This window comes from Fistularia commersonii, chromosome 27 (assembly GCF_037954325.1).
Source record: "Fistularia commersonii isolate RoL2024-O1a breed Wild chromosome 27, RoL_Fcom_v1.0, whole genome shotgun sequence".
Classification (NCBI taxonomy): Eukaryota; Metazoa; Chordata; class Actinopteri; order Syngnathiformes; family Fistulariidae; genus Fistularia; species Fistularia commersonii.
In genome coordinates, this window is record NC_141310.1 from 8,118,723 (window position 1) to 8,138,034 (window position 19,312).

The following is a 19,312-nucleotide window of genomic DNA, read 5'->3' on the forward strand; positions in this document are numbered from 1 at the left end:
GGAGCCGCAGCGACCGGCCAGCAGCGGAGGAGGATGAGGATGAGGATGAGGAGAGGGATCAAGGGAGATGATGATGATGATGAAGAAGAAGACGAAGAAGAAGTAGAAGAAAAAGGAGGAGGGCGGAGGAGGAGGAGGGGGCGGCAGTTTCAACCAAACGACCCAAAAAATATCGACGTTTCCTCACCGGAGACTGACAGCGACCAATGATTCGTGTGACATTTGCATCGCTGCGATCACGACAGAAAATGTTGGCTTTGTGTGTGTGTGTGTGTGTGTGTGTGTGTGTGTGTGTGTGTGTGTGTGGAGGGGGGAGTAGAAAGCCTAGATTTTTTTCTCAGTTGTCCATTAGGGTCGATGGGAAAACTCTCTCGCCACGAATTATTTTACTAGCAGCCGTCCCCCTCACTGTCATGACCGTTTTTAATGGGTTCTCAAAATAAGAAAAAAATAAAAAAAAGTCTATGTTAATATGAACTGCCTTGTCGGTGATTGGTTGAACCGTGTGTCACTCATAAAGATCAGCCAGTCTGTGGTTGAAGCGCACATCCATCAATCTCCAGCGCCGGGATGCGGGATGTTCCGGGCTGGATCTCATGGAAGGAGCGAACAACGCAAAACGTCTGTTAAAAAGACACTTTTCAGCTTTTTGATGAATTTATTGAGGAAAAATGAAGATAAGATATGATTTTGGCACATCCTGTAGAAAAGTGAATCCAGACCGGAACAACTTCAGTAAACGCATGAACACCATTTACCTTCTAAAGAACTGACAGGGAGGCCTATCATGGAAGATGTTCTTGGAAATGTCAATCCTTTGTTTGAGGGTGAAGGAGCTTTCAAGAAAAGAGTTGCAACAATCTTTGCTGCAGAGCTGAAAGTAAAGCTGAACCATTTTCAACAAGCCAGACTGAATGAGGAAAATAATTCAGATTTAAACTATGTTGCATTCAGTGGATTTTGTTGGTTGGGGGGTGGGAGGGGATCTGTTACCAGTTGTGCAGCCAGGTAGTATTCAGACTACAATCGAAGTCTCTAATTTAACCTTTATCAATTAAGTTGTCAGCAAATACTATGTACCTTTTTCCTTGTAATCTAATGACTTAAAAAATTTCACCTTTTTCTAACCTTGGACGGTTCATTTTTGATTTCAGAAAACCATACAGTGCCTCCTTTTGCTACCCGCCATCAAAAACAAAGAAAACATAAAAGGTGAGGTAAGATAGTGAGTTTCTACCAGCTCAATCTAGTTCATCTGATTTAGCATTTTGAATTAAAGGCTGCAGTAATAACCTATCAATTTAGCCACAGTTGGTTGGAAAGGGTAGGTGGGTCAAACAGACAAAAAAGAGGCACTATTTCCTGTGCCCGAGAGAGCTACGGCACATCAATGTCTTAGTAATGGTAATAGTTAGCAGTCTTTACAGATCTGAGTTTTTGTTTTCCACTGGTAAGACAAGTGTAAAACACCTCAAGTGGAAAAAAACCATGATGACAAAGGAGAGCGTTCCATGATGGCCTTGAGTTCACGGAAGAATCACATTTCTCTTACATGAATAAAAGTGCTTTCGCTGAAAATAGCTTGGGACACACAAGTGTGTATTGTTTAGTCACCTGCGAAGCAAACAGACCGTGAGGTTGATGCACAATAGTAAGATATGCTTTCAATGTTAAAGAAATTTGGGAAATATATATGTACATATTTTACAAGAGTGCTATTCAACATTCAAAATATTGAAAGGGATGATGGGTGTTTTGTTTTAAAACTCACTTCACTCAAGGGAGGCAATGCCAAATGTTGTCAGTATATTGATGAATAGAGGGATGACTATGCAGCTCTAAAGGGGCAAAGATGACGACAATTTTCTAAGGCCCTGTTCAGACTGACATGATCATGCTACTCGGCTGATTAGACGGTAAAATTGGCAGTGCTAAGTCCAGGTGTGAATGCAGGACACACTAAGGACGCAACCAAATTAACCCTGGACCCTGAGCCACTGAAGCCCTGCGCTTGACAAAAAACATCCCAGAACGATTTAAATTTATTGCCCTGAGAAAATTCTCTGGACACGCACGCGGAGCAAACTATTATGAATCTGAGAACATGATTTATACATAGAAAAAAACAAACTGTGTACAGCTTTACACACTATTTTTCCTTAAGTACTGCCAGCCAATTTGTACACTGCTTGAGAGCATAATCCTTATCAAGTATGAGGACAATAAAATCCACGACAGAGACACAGCTGCATGCAAAAGCCAAAGAAAAAACATGGCAAGATCATTGTCAACTGAGTGAATACATGTAATGTTAATAAACCAGTTGAAACAAAAAGAAAAAAAAAAAAAAAATCACTGCCTTATCATGAGCAAGGTATGCCTGTCCTAAGTGGGCTGCCTACTTTAAATGTGGATTAAACTTATTAATTCATTTTAATGTTTCCTTTTTCTCTTCCCTGATTTTAATATTACTACTTACTGATTTTTGGTTAAATTTGGGGGTGTTTTTATAATCTTTATGGCAGGTCTTTGCCTAACTTCAGTTATTTCCGATGGCTGGTGTTTATTGAGACGCTGACTATGTTCCAGATTGTCTGGTGGCTTACATGTAGTCAGGGCTGGTCAGTTATGAGTTGAAGCCCTGATGCTATAAAAGTGTCTGTGATCTGACTGAAGAAAATATAAAAACTTTTATTCGAACTAGAAAAGACACTTAATATCAGAGTCAACATGTTCAATTGCTCTCTTATGAACTGAATTGAGACGTGGGTTGAGGAAATAGCAGTGAAGTTAAGGAGGAGAGCTGAATTAATGGAGAATTGACTGATGAGGAGGCAGTGTTTGTTTTTTGGCTATGATCAATCAGCTGGAGCTGCTCCAGAAAAGGTTAAATATTTTATATAACCGGCAGAAAAATGTATGAGCCCAATGATTTTGAAAATCCTTGGTTTTACGTTTAAGTTACCTCACTAATCTTGCTTGGTGACACAGGCTCCAGGTTCAAAAGTTGACACCAGGTCTGAACAGGAACCACATGGCGATGCAAGAGACATGTTGCATCATGCTTGTTCCCAACTGCTTCTCAAAGAAGAAACTCTCCCTATTGGTGTCAGTCAGTCAACCTAAATGGACGAGGGTGATTACTGTGGTGTAAACATGCTGCAGACTGTCCGTGTCATTTTCACACAGCGTGTAGTCATCCTTAACGATTCGGTCGCAACCGATTTCACCATTTCCAAACAGGCCAAAGAGTGGGGTGTTGGGGAACACCTTGTGAAAGGCATCGGACTCCACATTGGTCTGGTTGTTGTAGTAATTCTGGCCTCTCCCCACACAAGCAAACATGAAACCCAGGGTGTTCCTCTCAGGAATTTTGGCCGCCTTTAGCCTCCGGATGGCAGCTTCCGCAGCCTTTGGGCTGTTGATGTCTTTGTGGAGGAGCACAGATGCTCCCTGCACTTTAGGGCCGCTCAGGGCCAGACCCACAACACCATGTACATCTTGGGTACAGCTAGAAAGAGGTGGTGAGAGAAAGTAAGAGAACTGTGTAAAAAGAAAGAAATAAACGTTACAATATCGATGGAACGTCAGACATAAGGCTACTTGCCATATCACGAGTCATCTAAGAGAGCTCTTTGTGGCTTTTTTTTTGTTTGTTTTTTTTAATAAAAAAAGAATTGTAAAAATTTGATAGTTCCATTTTATATGCATTTTCTTACAAGTTACTTTGTCCAAAATTAACAAAAACACCAGTGGTAAATTGGCTGTTTGCCTGATAACTTGGGGAAATAAACAAAAAATTATATCACAGATTAATTACCCAAATAGCTGCAAGAAAGTACAATAACTTAACTCCTCGTCAAGGAGTTTGTGCATTAAAAAAACAAAAAAAAAACAAAGATAGAATCTGAATAATTGTTCAGTTTTTTTAATAATAGAAATTAACATTTTGAAAGGGTCGGATAAGTGATGGTAAGCAGAATTTCTCTTGTTTAAGTGTTTCAAAATGCAGCCTTCTGCTTCACTCAAAGGTGTTTTGCAGACACTAACAACATTTAACTGCACTATGTCTGAGATGCACTCAGTTAATTGCACTTTTTCCCCCATCAGACCTGTGAAATTTTCAATTTCTGTGATATAGGCAATGAAAAACTAACAATGCTCCCCCAAATTTGGTCAAGTTCAGAATGTTGGCTATCAAATTAATAAAACCCAAACTGAAATTAACATATAAGGAAAAAAAAATAAAGGATATGAAGAGGTGTCCTACTCCTTTGGCGGTTTTAGTCAAGTATACAATCAGGTTTATCCCGATACTAAATTAGAAGTCATATTTTTTTCTGGTGATTCAGATCCATGTGATAATTCCAAGACAGCTAAGATGCTCCTGATCTATATTTAAGTCACAACATGAACTCACCACTGTCTGGGAGGAGAAAAGCCACTTTCCACCAAGCCACCTGTGATGAGAACTTTGCTCTTGACCAGGGGGTCCAGTATCTGGTTGAGGAAATCTTGTTCGGCTTGAAACGACTCATAGACAAACATTAATACAACTCGCAGCTCTGGGTTGTCAACTAGTCCTGTCAAGACACAACAAATACAAGCATATGAGGAACTAAATCTCTAGACAGAAAAATGTCTGGAGCCTGATGCATAAGTTTTGCATGATTAAAAAAAAAAAGTGGTCTTTGATTTACCTGCTTCTTTCAGTGCTGCTGGTGAAAGTGATGTCTCACAAAAATGAAAGGGCTTGATGTGAACACCATCCATTCTGGGGAACATGACTGCGAAACCCGCCTGTCCTTCCTGATACTCCTGAGGCGGCCTGCTGCAGGAGCCACTAGGGGTCACTGTGCATTAAATACATTTTTATCATTTATCATAAATAAAGGGTTCAATTGACCAAAAGACTCAGCATGAAAGTTTTAAGAAAGCATCCCTCACCCTGGTTGAATGCGTAGTGAATGGTGAAACACAACACACACACACACGCGCACAGACACACAGGCATATATGAAGATACCTCCCTCAACTTTCTGTCCCTATGTATATTTTTCAAACACTCTCAAAAATTTTGTTCCGTCTTCTAAAACAAACAGTGAGCCAGATGGAATTGCAAATGTCTGTTAGGTTTAGTTTGATTTATAATTTCTCCAATGTCTTATACCTCAAAAATGACAAGCAAATCAAACCCCTTTTACGAAAACTACATCCAAGATATGATTTTGCTGCTTGAATAATGGCATAACATAATAATGACATAATTAGCAGGTAAATACAAGCACAATGAAACAGATTGCAGTGGAATATCTTTGGCGCTTATAGATGGACATATTAAAAGGGGCCTGCCTATAATTTAGATTTCTCAGTTAATTATGTAACAAGGCCCAGCTAGAGCACAGCAATATAAAATGCATATTCAAACATCTTTAGTTCCATACTTTACAATAAATCGCGTAATCAAAGACTGCATACAGCGCTGTACGGTGACCCTGCAATGACCCTCAGCGGTACAATCACAGAATGAGTGTTATCACTAACAGCCTTGGCTGCCATTAAGGCTGATGGACGATGGAAGTCTGATAAGTCATCATGTTGAGGAAAGGGAACATGCTGCTGGAGAGTTGTGATTATATAGAGTAATGGGGAGCCAGGCACGAGGAAGACGAGGCCATTTATCAGAGGGGGGTGGGGGTCGGGGTTCCAGCCTCCAGTGATGTCTCACAACCAAGCAGCGGTGGTGAGGATTAATTCAAAACCCTGTCTACTGAAAAGATAGAATCCCATTTGCGATATGCGCCTGCCTCAAAGGCTGGTGAGCAAAGTGTTTCCTCAAGCACACTGTAGTGCACTTACAAAAAAAAAAGGGGGAAATATAGTTCATACCCAGATGATACAAAAATCACATCAGATGTTTAACACAAATCAGTGTATCTCCAGATCAATAAGGAGGTCAGTTTCTATTTCCAATGCTTCGAGGTCTGTTCTTGCAGATGTTAACAAATTTCTTGAGAACTTTTCAGTATTTTAACATCAAGTCCTTTCATGATGATTTTAGGCAGACTTTTATTTTTAATTTCCCCCTTAATATTAGATTTCTTAATCAAATTGTTGCTGACTTTAAAGTTAACTGCCAAATTAATCATGCTGATATTCAAGACTGAATTTCCTGAAGAAAAATAAATGACAAGCATTTCAACAAATATATTTTTTACATAAGCAGAGATTAAGCAACATTGAAATAACAGCCAACACTTACGGACTATGCCTGGGGTTGCAATGCCCACGATGTCACAGCCTTTGGGGAAGAGCTGGTTCAGTTCTTCCACTGTGTTTAGACTGTGGCGACTTTTTTTTGCTTGAGGTTTGAGGGGCAAAAAACATTCTTTTATGAGGGAGGTCACTGTGTACATGCATCATATTGTAATCATAAATTAAATACACAAATATTACTAAGACTAAGCAGTAGTTCACCAGTCAAAAACAACTAGCAACCCATGACATTGGGTATGTCAGTAATTAAGAGTAATCTGTAGAAAAAAGTTACTTTTAGAAGAGCAACTTTAATCAGAAAACTGGGAACTTAAACTCTGAAAAACAACTTTTTTATTGAACTATTAACAAGGTTCTTCACCATTAATGAAATCATTTACTATTCGAATGATTCATTTGTCAAAATGAAGTTTCAATTTGTTTGTAAAAATGAAAGTTTCCATAGACATTTAGTTTTTCTTTCCATTTTCAATAGTTTCAACAACAAATAAAGCCTGGCAACTCTTCCACTTCTAAATATTGTGCAGATGGGTGTTTCACAGGCTGTTTTGACACTAAACAGATCAGAAATTGTCTGACATCACTGAGCTGTTATGAATACCTACGTAACTATAACAACAGAGAAAAGCATGTTTATTGATGAAGGGTCAGCAATGCGTAACAATATTTAAATACAAACCTTTACTCTGTCTGTAGCAATAGACTCCATTGAAGGTCTCCCAGTCAACCATTGCTAGAACTGTTTTGGGCAGGAGGAACACTTTCTATAGAGAATCAAAAGCAGGGTATATATTATAATATGCATCAAGTGATTTCTATGAGTTACTTAAATTCTGCAATATCGTGGCGAGTGGTTTTTTTCATGGTCTAGAAGTAAGTGTATGTGATAGTACTGTCAAATGGTTTGTTTTGAGCAGGGGGGAAAAACATTATACATCCTAAGCAAGAAAGCAGAAGAGAAAAACCAGGTTTGGCCATGGTCAGGATTTCGTGCATTAAAGCATTTCATGATTGTAAAAGAAATTATAAATATGGAGTGAGTAAAAGTTTGGCTTGGACAGTACTGTCAATACTACAATACTGTACATGAATATTAGCTAACAGTGATACTGCATTATTGGAATTGGAGCTGCCAGGCAGGAGGTCTCGACCAAAGAGAAGATTTATGGATGTAGTGAGAGAGGATATGAAGGCAGTTGGTGTGAGAGAGGAGGATATAGAGAATAAGGAAGGTTGTTTCGCTGTGGTGACCCTTGAAGGGAAAAGCCAAAAGAAGAAGAAGAAGTGATACTGCATTATGGATTACATTTTGTGTTTAGTTGTGATTAAATATTTTACTGCTTTAAGGATCAGTAAGGTGTGCCTTTGTTTGGGAATAACTACTTGCAACCTAATTGAAATACAATGGAAATAATCCATTCATATTTCACATAGAAGTGTGCGTGGTCATTCCAGTTTTGTTCAGATTTTTTTATACAGTTTTGACAGTGATGGAAAAATTACTTAGTATATTTATTTCCATGAAAATCAGCCATTTGGTAGCAGAACCCAGGTGACTTGTTTAAGCATCAGATTTTGCAGCTCTATGTGCAGTGGAAACACTGCAACAATGTACTTGGTGTGTTTATAAGATGTGAATCTCAATGGCAATGCTGATACAGTGGAAATGTATATAGACTTTAATAAAGTACCCCTTTAACACAATCATAATAAATTCCTACCATTTTACTCAGTGACATTTTGATGAAGCTAATCTACAATTACTTAAGATAGAACACATGTGCCATACAAAATATTAGAATTGGACTAACAGTTAAGTACAAAAATGTAGACTTGCCAAATGTAGTTCACCTATACAAAGTTACTGTAACATTACTGAGCAGAAATAAACTGGAAAAGCGGAAAAAAAACAAACGATCTTACTTACCTCCACCTCCTCAGCCACGACGTTGCAGAGGACATGCACCTCCCTGTTGGATGGTCCACAGGCAGAGACCCAGGTCATCTGCTGCTGAGTCCTCAACACTCTCCGGGCACAGTTTCTCCACAGCCTGCACACACTAATGAGACCGACGCACAAACTTGATTAAGAGTTAGCTAATTCAATTAGTGTCTGCAACGATTGTGAGATTTTGGGAAAACAACTACGCTTTTGTTTAAAGTACAATAGTAGGAAAATCAGTTTTGTTTCTAAGTAGAATGTGCTTTAGAATGAGTTTCACTTCAATAGATAAACGAGGATTAGTCGCAATAACCATACAGCATTAGCATACAAATATGTTCCGTTAGCCAAATGTTACCTTGCGATCCGAAGAAGAGACTTGGTTGGTACGAACGTGAGAATGCGCTCAACCACTTCTGCGACATTGCTCAATACGTATGCAGCCTTGCTATCTGGAATGAAAACACCAAATTCCTGATTTTCACACATATTTCAAGTCGTCAATTCCCAGCAAGGATGCCCAACTATGAACTTTCAACTCTGCTTCTCTATTTCCGATAGACGACAAACCCGCCCCCATGTGGCAAGGAGGAGCTACGTCAACTGCTGCAACATATCTTATCAGTCCAGTCTATCTTTGCTACGCAAAGCTTCACGCTGAGAAAAACAAAATTACAAAAAAGTTAAAAACGATGAGAAATATTTAATCCATTCAAACTGACTGATCATAGTCAATTTATAAAATGTGTTTACTTTCATTATCTTTATTCGAAACCAAATGAGGATTCCAATGTTTTTACTTCGGCATATTGTACCATGTTGAAAAAGTAAATGAGAAGTCACAATTTCAGGGGTCAAACTTTGCAATCATGTCCCAGCCAACACTGGGCAAGAGGGGAAAACATGCTGAATTCGTATCCAGTCACAGGGCCACATGTATATACACAAAAATGTCACACCTATGGACAATTTATGGGGGAGCTTGAATTCCCAGAGTGATAAACACCTTGTAGTGATCAGAGAGCCCCACAAAAAAAACAAAAGTCAAGGTGAAAAACTTGACAGGGTCATTCTGAAAATTATGGCCCCGTCTCGCAAAAGAATCTACAGACTAGGTGTCGATTGTACTGAAGTGTTTGAGTCCAAAGAATGGTTCAGTGTGGGAGACCAGATAGCTCTAACCAATATACCAACAGTTAACAGTTCAGTACAGCACTTTTAAATTCAATTAAGATTCCATTAGCATATTTCTTACGTGGACAAACAGGTAACGAGGGGTTTTTGTTACTTAGTCTAAGACCATAATTCCATTCAGATGAAATGAAAGTGAAGCAAGCATTTGATTCAAACATTTATTCATGATTTACATTTCCAAGTTAAAATGGTTGAGACAAAATCAAACTCACAGGAGAAAAGGCTAAATCATGAACAAAGAAGTTAGTACAGCACAAACATTTTTCATTTTGCAGGAATGACAGCTTACATTCAAGCACCTGTGCTATAATTACTGCCTTGCTTGAGATGAGGTGAACATTACTGACAATGAATAATTGTTCACAAAGTGGGAAAATAATGTCGAACAAGCAACATTACAAAATTTCACATAATAAAAGTCCCTTCATAACCTTGGCTTATTTATGGCTTTGCTCATGACCATTATGTGCAGTGTTTCCCCCCCCACAAAAAGTGCAAAATTTCCCAACAGTTACAAATAAGCTTAAAGAAAGTGGATTTTGCTGCCTTTTAGTTACAGTGTACAATGGAACGTTGGTGATGTAGCTCACAGTTTGTGCTATCTTGTTTCTTCAGGTCCGACGAGACACAAACCAAAAGTCCCACATAGTGTAGCAGCCATGAATGGGCACCAGTCATAGAGTAGACGAGGGAACACAGCTGGTCAAATGTTACACATCTCCATTAGAGTCTGATCCAGCATCTGCTTTATGCTCAGGTTCTCTTCTTTAGCACACGTGAGTTTATCTGTTAATATAGCATTGCACCAGTTAAAACTCAGAAACAGACTAGATCAGGATTACAGACATTGTTGGGCATGTGTTAAACAGTTAAAATTATGCATTTGCTTCCATTCATCTTTCATGGTTAATAGAAGGTAGCATTCATTAATATTTTGAGTTTCTCAACTGACACCTCAATACTTTTCTTAATTTCCTTTGAAATGCACCAGCTATAGACAGGACTGTAGTCTAACCGCATGACTTGGGTTTCCAACCAAATAATGGTTGAAGTCTTTAACCCAGGGCTGAGGTAGGGGGTCTCAAACAAAAATTAGCGATAAATAAGATCAGAAATTAGGCTTGTCTCAATAACTCATTTAAGAGCATATATTTCATTCAGATTTAGTTTCTTCAGTAGTCTGTTTTTGTAAAGTTCCCAACAATTTATTTCTATACTATCAAAATATGTATGGGGTCACCATAAGTGCAAATTCATAAGTGCACCAAAGCTCAGCTTCACTGCTTTGCCTTTAAACACAAGCTGACAAGAAAAAGGGAAGGTTGGATTGCATGTCACAGTTTCAACAGAAAAAAAAATAAAATAAAATTCATAGTTCCTGATGAGTTTGTTGATAGATGTTGAACTAAAGTATTCATATTTCAAAAAGAATATTTAGCGACTCACAATCACAGCTGAAATCCAAAATTTTTATAGGTTTTGGGACGTCAGTTGAACTATTGATCATACAATATTCTTAAACAGATTTTACTTTAGGAATGAAAAACTGGTGGAATTTCCCCCTGAAACACAAACTCCTTTCAACCAAGCAAACTAAAAGTCTTGGCTGCAATGAAACAGCAAGGGGCAGTTTGGTTCTTAGCACAGCTGAACACAGTACAGATCAGCTCAAAATGATTATTGTTCTGACATCTGATTGGATATTGTGAGATTATAGTAGTGGAGGTGCAGAGTAACGGGCTCCTGACTTTCCCCAGCTGAGGCCTGGGCAAGTCATCAGCCTGTAACAAGTGCTACAGTCCTGACAATAACAGACACATTTGAAAACCCCCATCTAAACATCTGGAAGTGCAATTTTGAGCATGCATCATGTTAAAATGTATTCCTGATTATTGAAAGCCTAAATTTGCCTGCCAGACAATTGACTATAGTCCATATAACAGCATTAGACAATGTCTGAACATTTGAGTTTCTGAAGTACAAACATTCCAGCTTAGGCCTCATTTAAGGCTACTCTCAGTTCATTGGTGAGAAGACGGTTTTTCTCAAGCTGCTTGTATAGATGGTCTGGACAGTCAGAAAGCAGGTAAAAGAAGAGAGACAGAGGGCAGGTTAGTAAACAAGAGAAAGAACTGCTACTGCTGTGACAAAAAGAAAAAAAAAAAAACTTGAATGAGTATTTTGGCTGTTGTACTGTCAGCATCAAACTCTGAGACAGTAACACATTTTGGACACTCAGAACCACTGTAATATCCTGAATGGCTACTGCAGCATCACACAGTCATCAATTTTTACACTGATAAAAGCTGTATATTCTCTTGCTTCATGAGAATTTTCTAGCTTTCTCTCCACTGGAAGAAGAAATATCTTGCCATTTCCAACTGGGAGGTGTCTGATTTGGTTTTGAGAATTGATGCATTTAAGCAAATTGTGAAAAACTTTGAAGTAATCCTGATGAAACTGTTTCATTTGATGTTACTAAATGCTAGAACCAGAAAAGGGGCAGAAAAAAAACACGACTTTGGATGGGCTTTGACTGGTAAGTTTTGATATTTACATAAGGACATTTAAGGAAAAAAAAATTAATAAACACGTTTCACATAATCTTCAGTAAATACATTGCAAAATTCAATAAATCTGGATGTAAACGCGACTAACAAAATGCATGAAGCCTGCATGTCTGTGACAAATACTTCATGATGTCATATAGCAGGTTTTCCTGATTCTGGGGTTAAATAATCACTAATATGGTCATTGCTGAATTGTTGAAATCACCACTATCAAAACTTACCTGTGTGTGTGCTGTACAACATTTAAGCTAATGTGGCTGTTTTTCTGTATAGTTCTATTTTATTTTCATTGTTATAAATTAGCACCCCATCACTGTTCTACCAGGTTACGGTCATCCTATGCAGAAAAAGGAGCGGTAAATGGGAGGGGAGCTTCAGTTTATTCAAAAGCTACTCGACAAAATAAATAAAACAGAAAGACAACAAAAAAGAAATCAAAAAACATTGGACAAATGGAAATGAAGATTGCAGGAGAAAGGGGTAAGGACTGACATAGATGGAAGAATGTTTATTTTACAGAAAGCAATATGGCTCAAAGGTCTGCATGAGAGATGAAGAAATGGATGGCAGCAGCAAAGGGCCCCACACACAGAAAAGGAAGTAAAGAAATACAGAGGACACAAAACTGGGCAGCGCTGCACCGGAAAGAGATGATGACACTCAACCAGTGGGTGGCTTCTGAGATGGAGTGTAAAAACTTAGCTGTTGGAAGAGAAGGACAAAAATAAAAAGGTGTTGGAGGATAAAAGGAGGAACAGAAGATAAATAAAATCCCAACCAAAGAGAGGAAAGAGTGCATAACTAAAGCCAACATTTTGAGAATGAAGATGCTTTAACTTGGCTGATGAAACAGAAACTAACAAGGAATTGAAATAATCTTGTTAGTAAATAAGGTTAAACAAATATAGCCAAATATCTAAATCTAAAACCTACAGAAATGCTCAAGTCGTACATAGAATCAATGTTAGACAAGAGGTGAGATCAGTTTAAAATTTTGCACAGTATAAAAACATGCCACAAGAGGGAGCTATGCTACATTTGTTAGGAGGTTTTAGGATGGAAGGCACAGAGCAAACAAGCAGGTGGTGAATTACATGGATGTCATGTCGTTGAGGGCGTGGTCCAGCTCCTCACTGATGGCCTTGTACTTCAGTTTCTGGGCATACAGCTCATCTATTTTGTGGTAATTTTTATCATATGGCAGTAAGGGATTGACAGAAGAAAAATGGTGTGTCAGAGAGCAAAGGTACAGGAAAAAGACAAAGAAATTGAAAAGGAAGTAGGACAGAAATAGGAAGGGCACATGTAGCAGCTGCTGATGTTGTGTCAGATTCCTGAGGAGTCACTGAGAAACTACCTCACATGTTCCATGTCCCTGTGAGGATTTCACAGGACTAGCTGGCCTTGAACAGTCAGTATAGCACAGTGCCAAGCAGCAATGTGGTGAGAAATGCTGCGGCCAACATGAATAACATCACGCTTGACTCTGGATGGCTGATTTTTCTGACCCCAAGTAAACTACTGAAAATGCGTACATTTGCCTAGAGAACAATTCAAAACTAATTTCATACCGACCTAAAAGTTGTACAATTTTATAGAAGATTTTTGTATTGGCATTGGAAATTAGGTTTCATGTTTGACACTCAAATAGTATTCACTTTGTGATATTCACTTAGGCAAAACACAACCAGACTTCCCCTGAATGGTAACTGAAACATGAAAAACAGTGTGACTGCATCAAAGGTGAATGGAAAAAGATTCATACCCTCCAAGTCGTCGATGGTCTTCTCAAGCTTGGCGACTGATCTTTCAGCGAACTCAGCACGAGTCTCCGCCTGGGCAGACATTCAAACAATTACTGATAAAGTGGTTTTCAGACCACTCAATGACTGACTAATTTATAGTACGCCATAGCAGGAATGTCTAAAAGATGTACTAATTCAAGACGCTACAAAGTCAGCATTCAACTAAAAGGTTTTGAAGGAAGCGACGCACTGTGCTTAAAAATACATAAAGTAAATACAGGGTGAATGACTTCTAGTATTTTGTAAAATAATTCACCAACTCACCTCTTTGAGCTTGTCTGTAAGAACCTTGATTTCCTCTTCATATTTATCCTCCTTCTGTGAATACTGTAGTTTCAAACAATTGCCCAAGTTAGAAAAATATCTTTACACTGTTGACTGTCTCAAAATCCATTACAGATTTGCCATGCAATGTCTTATGAACAGGCTTACCTTCTCTGCCTGGGCCTCAAGGGACTTCAAGTTGTTCTGCACAGTCTTCAGCTCCTCCTCAAGCTCAGAGCACTTGCTGATGTTTCATAGATGAAATGGTAAAAGAGGTACACGATGATAAAAATAGACATGAGACAAATGATTCATTGTAAATCAACCATTAACTAAAACATCTAAACATATACCCTTTGCTTATCATTTAAAGTAGTGAAGCTCATACCTTTCAGACAGTTCTGCACGCTCTTCTGTACGTTCCAAGTCACTCTCAATGATCACCAACTTGCGAGCCACCTGAAAGCCAGACAGTTTCACATTACATTGAGAAATCAGCAAAAAACAAGAATAAAACATAATTCCATGAGCAATCACTAAATATCAAGTGGTCTTTAGTGTTAGCTTTCATGAAAAGTAGGAAATACATTAATGGTCACAGAACAGAGCGCTATAAACAGCAAGGCAACTAACCTCCTCATATTTGCGGTCAGCCTCCTCAGCAATGTGTTTCGCCTCCTTCAACTGGATCTCCTGCAGCTCCATCTTCTCCTCATCCTTCATTGCCCTGTTCTCAATAACCTTCATACCCCTGGAAAAAAAGATGTGCAGATTAAATGGAATCAAATGTATGCAGTGCCTATGCATCTTCCGTAGTACAGAGTTGTACAATAGTGTAAAACTGCCAACATCTGATGGGAGCACCTCTATCCTATTAATACTTTTTATTAGCAAAAATGTGCACAGAGATGCAGTGTATAATGATCAGTTATTTCAGTGCATAGTATTGAGAGAAGACTAAATAACTTTATTAAAATACACACACACACAAAGTTGTAGGACTTCAATGCTCAGAGCATATCATGATACCCTGGATGTTATACAGTTCTTTAAAATGGCAAAAGGAGATAGGGAAGTTGAAAGCTTTTCTGTTGGGTTTTTTTTTGAGGGGGGGGATTGAGGCTTCTTCTTTTCCCATTCACGAAACAGCATGGATTTATAACTTGGATCTCTGCTGGGAGAACCCACCTCTCGCTCTCATCAGCAGCCTTCTCAGCCTCCTCCAGCTTAGTCAGAGCCGTGGCCAGACGCTCCTGAGCGCGATCCAGCTCTTCCTCAACCAGCTGGATACGTCTATTCAGGGAAGCCACATCTCCCTCGGCCTAGGATACAACAAACGGCGAAGTTTATTTGCATCGCCCGAGGCAGGCATACAGTGCTCCGAGCGGCTTGGCTACGTTACAACATCCTTTAGCCATCTTGGGCTGGGTCAGGAACAGGGCGGGGTGCGGGATGCGGGGGGGGGAGCATTAAACCCTCACAATTTACACACAGTTTACGGAAAGAATGTTGTTCATCATCTTTTAAGTCACTTCTGAAATGAAAGCAAGTGTTTCAGCTCTCACAAGAGAGCCGTGATGAATAATTGATGAAACGACCATTTTTGTTCTCACGGTGATTTATGCTGTGTCGAAAAGGAACGACGATATTTTAGAGATGCTACTTAACAGGGGATTTTGAAAACCCGCTGTGCTGCTAGTCTACTTGTTAGAGCAAGACAGGATATTTGCACATTCTCACCCTAATGTGGGCTAATTTCAAACAAAGCGAGTCGATTCCTGACAGAATTTGAGCATAACGCGCCGCTGTCTGGGCCTACCGGCCACGCTTTTTGACCAGATTTACGCCTAATACCGTCGGCAGTCTAAATACTAATTGCCTTAAATCATTAGCAGCGGCTTACTGCTTCCCTCGCACTCCTCTCCAGGTTCAGTTCCCGCTGGAGCAACGCCGCCCGTTCCTCCGCCGCGTCCGCCTGCTCCTGCAGCGACTTGATTTTCTTCTTCACAGCTTCCAGAGAGCTTCCACCGGCCATTTTTGGACAATTTTCTAGTTTCCTCGGCTAAGCTAGTTTCCCGTCGGTACGGCGGCGGCTGCCTCGGCGTAGACGCACACACTTGGAGATGCGGCGCGTTTGATCCCAGCCCCCACCGCACTTTAATCAACCGCTGATGAGGATTGGGACGTGCCACCAATCCCGGAAGTAACTCCCTCCAAACGCCTAATCTTAATATATATCAAATGATTTATTTACTTAAGTATTCTTTATATATTAATTTCCAGCGTGTTTTCGAACGAAGTCCGCGTCCCCGCTATATACTGAGAAAATGTAAAATCAGGCAATCCATTAACTATTTTAAATTGCATCCCCTACGTGTAAATTGAGCTCACCCTATAACGCGCCAAACATCAGACCCTGATTCAGCAATGAAAACAATGTTAATCACGTGACACCTGTTCCCTTAGAATGAATAAAAACATAAATAAAATTTTGTGAAAGGATCACGTTGTCAATTTCGCGAAGTAGCTATATCCTCTTTCCCAAATAAACCGTGATCCTCTGAGATGTGATTATGATTGTGGTTGTGATTATGATTTTGAGTCACCAGACCATCATAGTATATAGATTTGTCCATTTGTTCAAAATATTTATACTGATCATATATTTGTCAAATTGTTCCATGCACAATAAAAATAAGATCTAAATAGTATTAAAATTTTAGCTTTTGTTGATTTGGTATGTGTGTGACTGTGTCGCTTACATTAGCAACTAGAGTTAATTGTTCTTATGTAATATAGTCAAATAAAGCCCCGAGATTAGAGCAGTGAACCAACTGAGACTAGAACAATAAATCTGTTGAGGCAAACAGATTGTGTAAAATCCTCACCTGAAACACCAAACTCACACTATATTTCACCCCAGTTGGTTGTAGAATGCTTGAGTAAGTTAGAGAGGGTTGACCTTACCAAATGCAGCATATACGCTAAATTTAACTTTGTATATAGTCATTCTTTACAATAGGTCGGTGTCTTGTAATAGATTATTGTAAAGCAAAAACATCAGAGAAAGTTTCTGGGGGGACTAGTTGCCCCATTTTCCCAAGGGAACCTATTTTAAAGGGTCGTTCAAGGTCAAACAATTGGGTAATTCAGGTCCTGATGGTGCTTCCAATGGGCCCCGACAGACTGTGGTGCTGTAACTCCAAACTCACATCTGTAGCTTTCTTCTCAGCCAGCTCCAGTTTCTCCTGGGCATCCTTCAGGGCTTCAGAGTACTTGTCCAACTCATCCTCAGTTGCCTTCAGCTTCTTCTGAAGTGCCACCAGGTCATCCTCAAGCTGAAGCACAACAAACCACATTGACTGAAATGCCACCCACATATTTTTTTCATCATATTATGAATGGGGTTGATATATGGTTTTTCGCTACATGAAAGACGACATCACTTACAACTAGGTACATATTTATCATAAAGACAACCAGGCTTCTGCAATTTTAATTGGATTCACTTATAAAAGTTGTTAAATTAATCAATTGTTGCGACTTCAAATTGACCAAAAATCTAAGTGACTATTATTACCGAGAGTTATTTAGATTTCTGATGACTAATCCTCTGGGATGGAACAATGGAAGCATGCGGCACCCTGAGCGCACCAGTGCGTAAAAGGACCGGAGTGCGATCGGTGTTGGATGCCGACCTGTTTGCTCCTGTCCTCGGCTGCTTTCTTGTCCGACTCGGCCTGCTCAGCTCTGTCCAAGGCATTCTCCTTGTCGAGCTTGAGCATCTGCATCTTCTTCTTGATGGCATCCATGGCTGCTTATTGTCGCGCAAACCCGAAACAATATAGGATGAAAGGATCGGAGCGTCCGGACCGCTCTGAGCGCCAAGCTGGAGTGCGACCTCGTCTGGGATGTGGTGAGTGAAATATGTATTTTGGCTGGGGAGTTACAGGATACCCGTTACTTTTTTGGACACAACTGCAGCTGCCTGCCAACGCGGGATCTTTCTTTTTTGCAAAAGTCTTCTGCGATTCGCTCCTCAAACACATTTGACCACTCCTGTTACTATAGATAGGAAAGGGGCGTCATCGAGGCACTCCTCCGCTTCACGCCACGACATCCTCTCCTATTTCAAACACCCTCCAAGTTTTCGTGCAAGAGGGGTGTCAAGACTCAAGAGTTAGTGGTCTCCTGAGGGTGGTCACTGATACTGATAATATAAAAAGATCCAATTATCGCCCCGAGGGGCAATGCAAACACACCAAGAAGGACAAATAAGACAAACATGCTGTTCATTTTCTTTTATTAATACACACCGAGGGGGCTGTTGAAATATTATTATATTTACAGTATTAATACACATCATCATAATATCAACTACTTCTTCTGAATGTGCCAAATGAATAATCACAGTCACTAATGATCAGTTCGGCAAAAAAAAATCCACTTTTTACTTGCCAAGGGATTACAAAAAGAATCCATTGTTCTAATAAGCAATGCATCTCAGCTATTCAGACAGAGCAAATCTATTTGATTGAATAAGCCCTCTGTCAAAGCCCCCCTCAGATGGGTGTCATATTAGCGAGTTGGACTTGTTTGTCTTCCAGAGATCATTTCAACAGGTCCCCTCGCAGCATAGTTTCACATCCGAGCAGGGGCAATCAGATAGCTGTCTGTGGATGTATATCATCAAGCTTGTACAACTCATCTCCCGGCTAATACATGCCTGAGAGATATAGATCTACGATGGGCCACGGTGGATGTAATGCTGCGCGCTGTGGAAGAGCGGCTCTGGTATTTCAACAGCCCCCTCGGTGTGCCTCTGTGATAGTTCACAGGGCCACTGACACAGTTGCAGCTGTCACACGCAGCCTGTGGTCAAAACTGGGGAATAGCTGAGTAATAATAGGCTTCTGTCAACTAGAGTTATTGAGAACTTGGAGGAGTTTACAGTGAGGTGAATGAAGTCCCGTGCCATATTTGCTGGATCACTACTGTTTTGTAATTCTATATGAAAAGTACTGGTTTGCTTTTGGTCTCAGCCCAAGTGAGAACTCAAACCCCTGCATCCTGCCCTTCTTACGGTGATCCTGGTGGCTTACTTGTGTTTGTCGAGCAAATACTTTAGGGATCTTACGACTTTGAAAGCACCTGCTTGACTCTGTCCATGAATGAATACTGTCAGAGCCTAACTTTTAGAATAGGAGCATTAATTTTCAGCCTGTTAGGAAGAAGGACAAAGAAATTATTAGTCAAGACAA

General features: G+C 39.7%; 2 protein-coding genes across 10 annotated transcripts; both read right to left on the reverse strand.

The window, feature by feature from the left end:
* Positions 1-638: 638 nt before the first annotated feature.
* Positions 639-8,769, reverse strand: fbxo22 (F-box protein 22). Its single transcript, XM_086174837.1, has 7 exons — positions 8,577-8,769; positions 8,204-8,336; positions 6,956-7,040; positions 6,263-6,361; positions 4,701-4,853; positions 4,421-4,583; positions 639-3,511 (listed from the first exon to the last, which is right to left on the reverse strand). The coding sequence occupies exons 1-7, from the start codon at positions 8,705-8,707 to the stop codon at positions 3,118-3,120; spliced, it is 1,158 nt and encodes a 385-aa protein (XP_086030963.1). The 5' UTR covers positions 8,708-8,769; the 3' UTR covers positions 639-3,117.
* Positions 8,770-9,556: 787 nt separating this feature from the next.
* LOC147217965 (tropomyosin alpha-1 chain-like) lies at positions 9,557-18,018 on the reverse strand. 9 transcript variants are annotated; one of them, XM_086174808.1, is made up of 10 exons: positions 17,750-18,018; positions 17,264-17,389; positions 15,240-15,373; positions 14,685-14,802; positions 14,440-14,510; positions 14,220-14,295; positions 14,052-14,114; positions 13,748-13,817; positions 13,077-13,155; positions 9,557-11,479 (listed from the first exon to the last, which is right to left on the reverse strand). In XM_086174808.1, exons 1-10 carry the CDS (start codon positions 17,861-17,863, stop codon positions 11,458-11,460), a joined length of 873 nt encoding a protein of 290 aa, XP_086030934.1. In that variant the 5' UTR covers positions 17,864-18,018; the 3' UTR covers positions 9,557-11,457. The 9 variants fall into 9 exon arrangements, with proteins under 9 accessions (XP_086030934.1, XP_086030938.1, XP_086030937.1 ...); XM_086174809.1 differs by lacking the exon at positions 9,557-11,479 and adding an exon at positions 12,507-12,684 and having other exon boundaries at positions 17,750-18,016; XM_086174812.1 differs by lacking the exon at positions 13,077-13,155 and having other exon boundaries at positions 17,750-18,015.
* Positions 18,019-19,312: the final 1,294 nt, after the last annotated feature.

Excerpts from the sequence above, each read along its gene's own strand:
- fbxo22 (XM_086174837.1), bottom strand. The coding sequence starts at position 8,707 with ATGTGTGAAAATCAGGAATTTGGTGTTTTCATTCCAGATAGCAAGGCT. Across the intron at positions 6,362-6,955 it reads TTGCTACAGACAGAGTAAAG|CAAAAAAAAGTCGCCACAGT; the intron begins GTTTGTATTTAA and ends TCAAACCTCAAG. Across the intron at positions 4,854-6,262 it reads TGCAACCCCAGGCATAGTCC|TGACCCCTAGTGGCTCCTGC; the intron begins GTAAGTGTTGGC and ends TTTAATGCACAG.
- LOC147217965 (XM_086174808.1), bottom strand. The coding sequence starts at position 17,863 with ATGGATGCCATCAAGAAGAAGATGCAGATGCTCAAGCTCGACAAGGAG. Across the intron at positions 15,374-17,263 it reads CTGAGAAGAAAGCTACAGAT|GCCGAGGGAGATGTGGCTTC; the intron begins GTGAGTTTGGAG and ends GTTGTATCCTAG. Across the intron at positions 13,156-13,747 it reads GACCATCGACGACTTGGAGG|ATGAGCTGTATGCCCAGAAA; the intron begins GTATGAATCTTT and ends ACCACAAAATAG.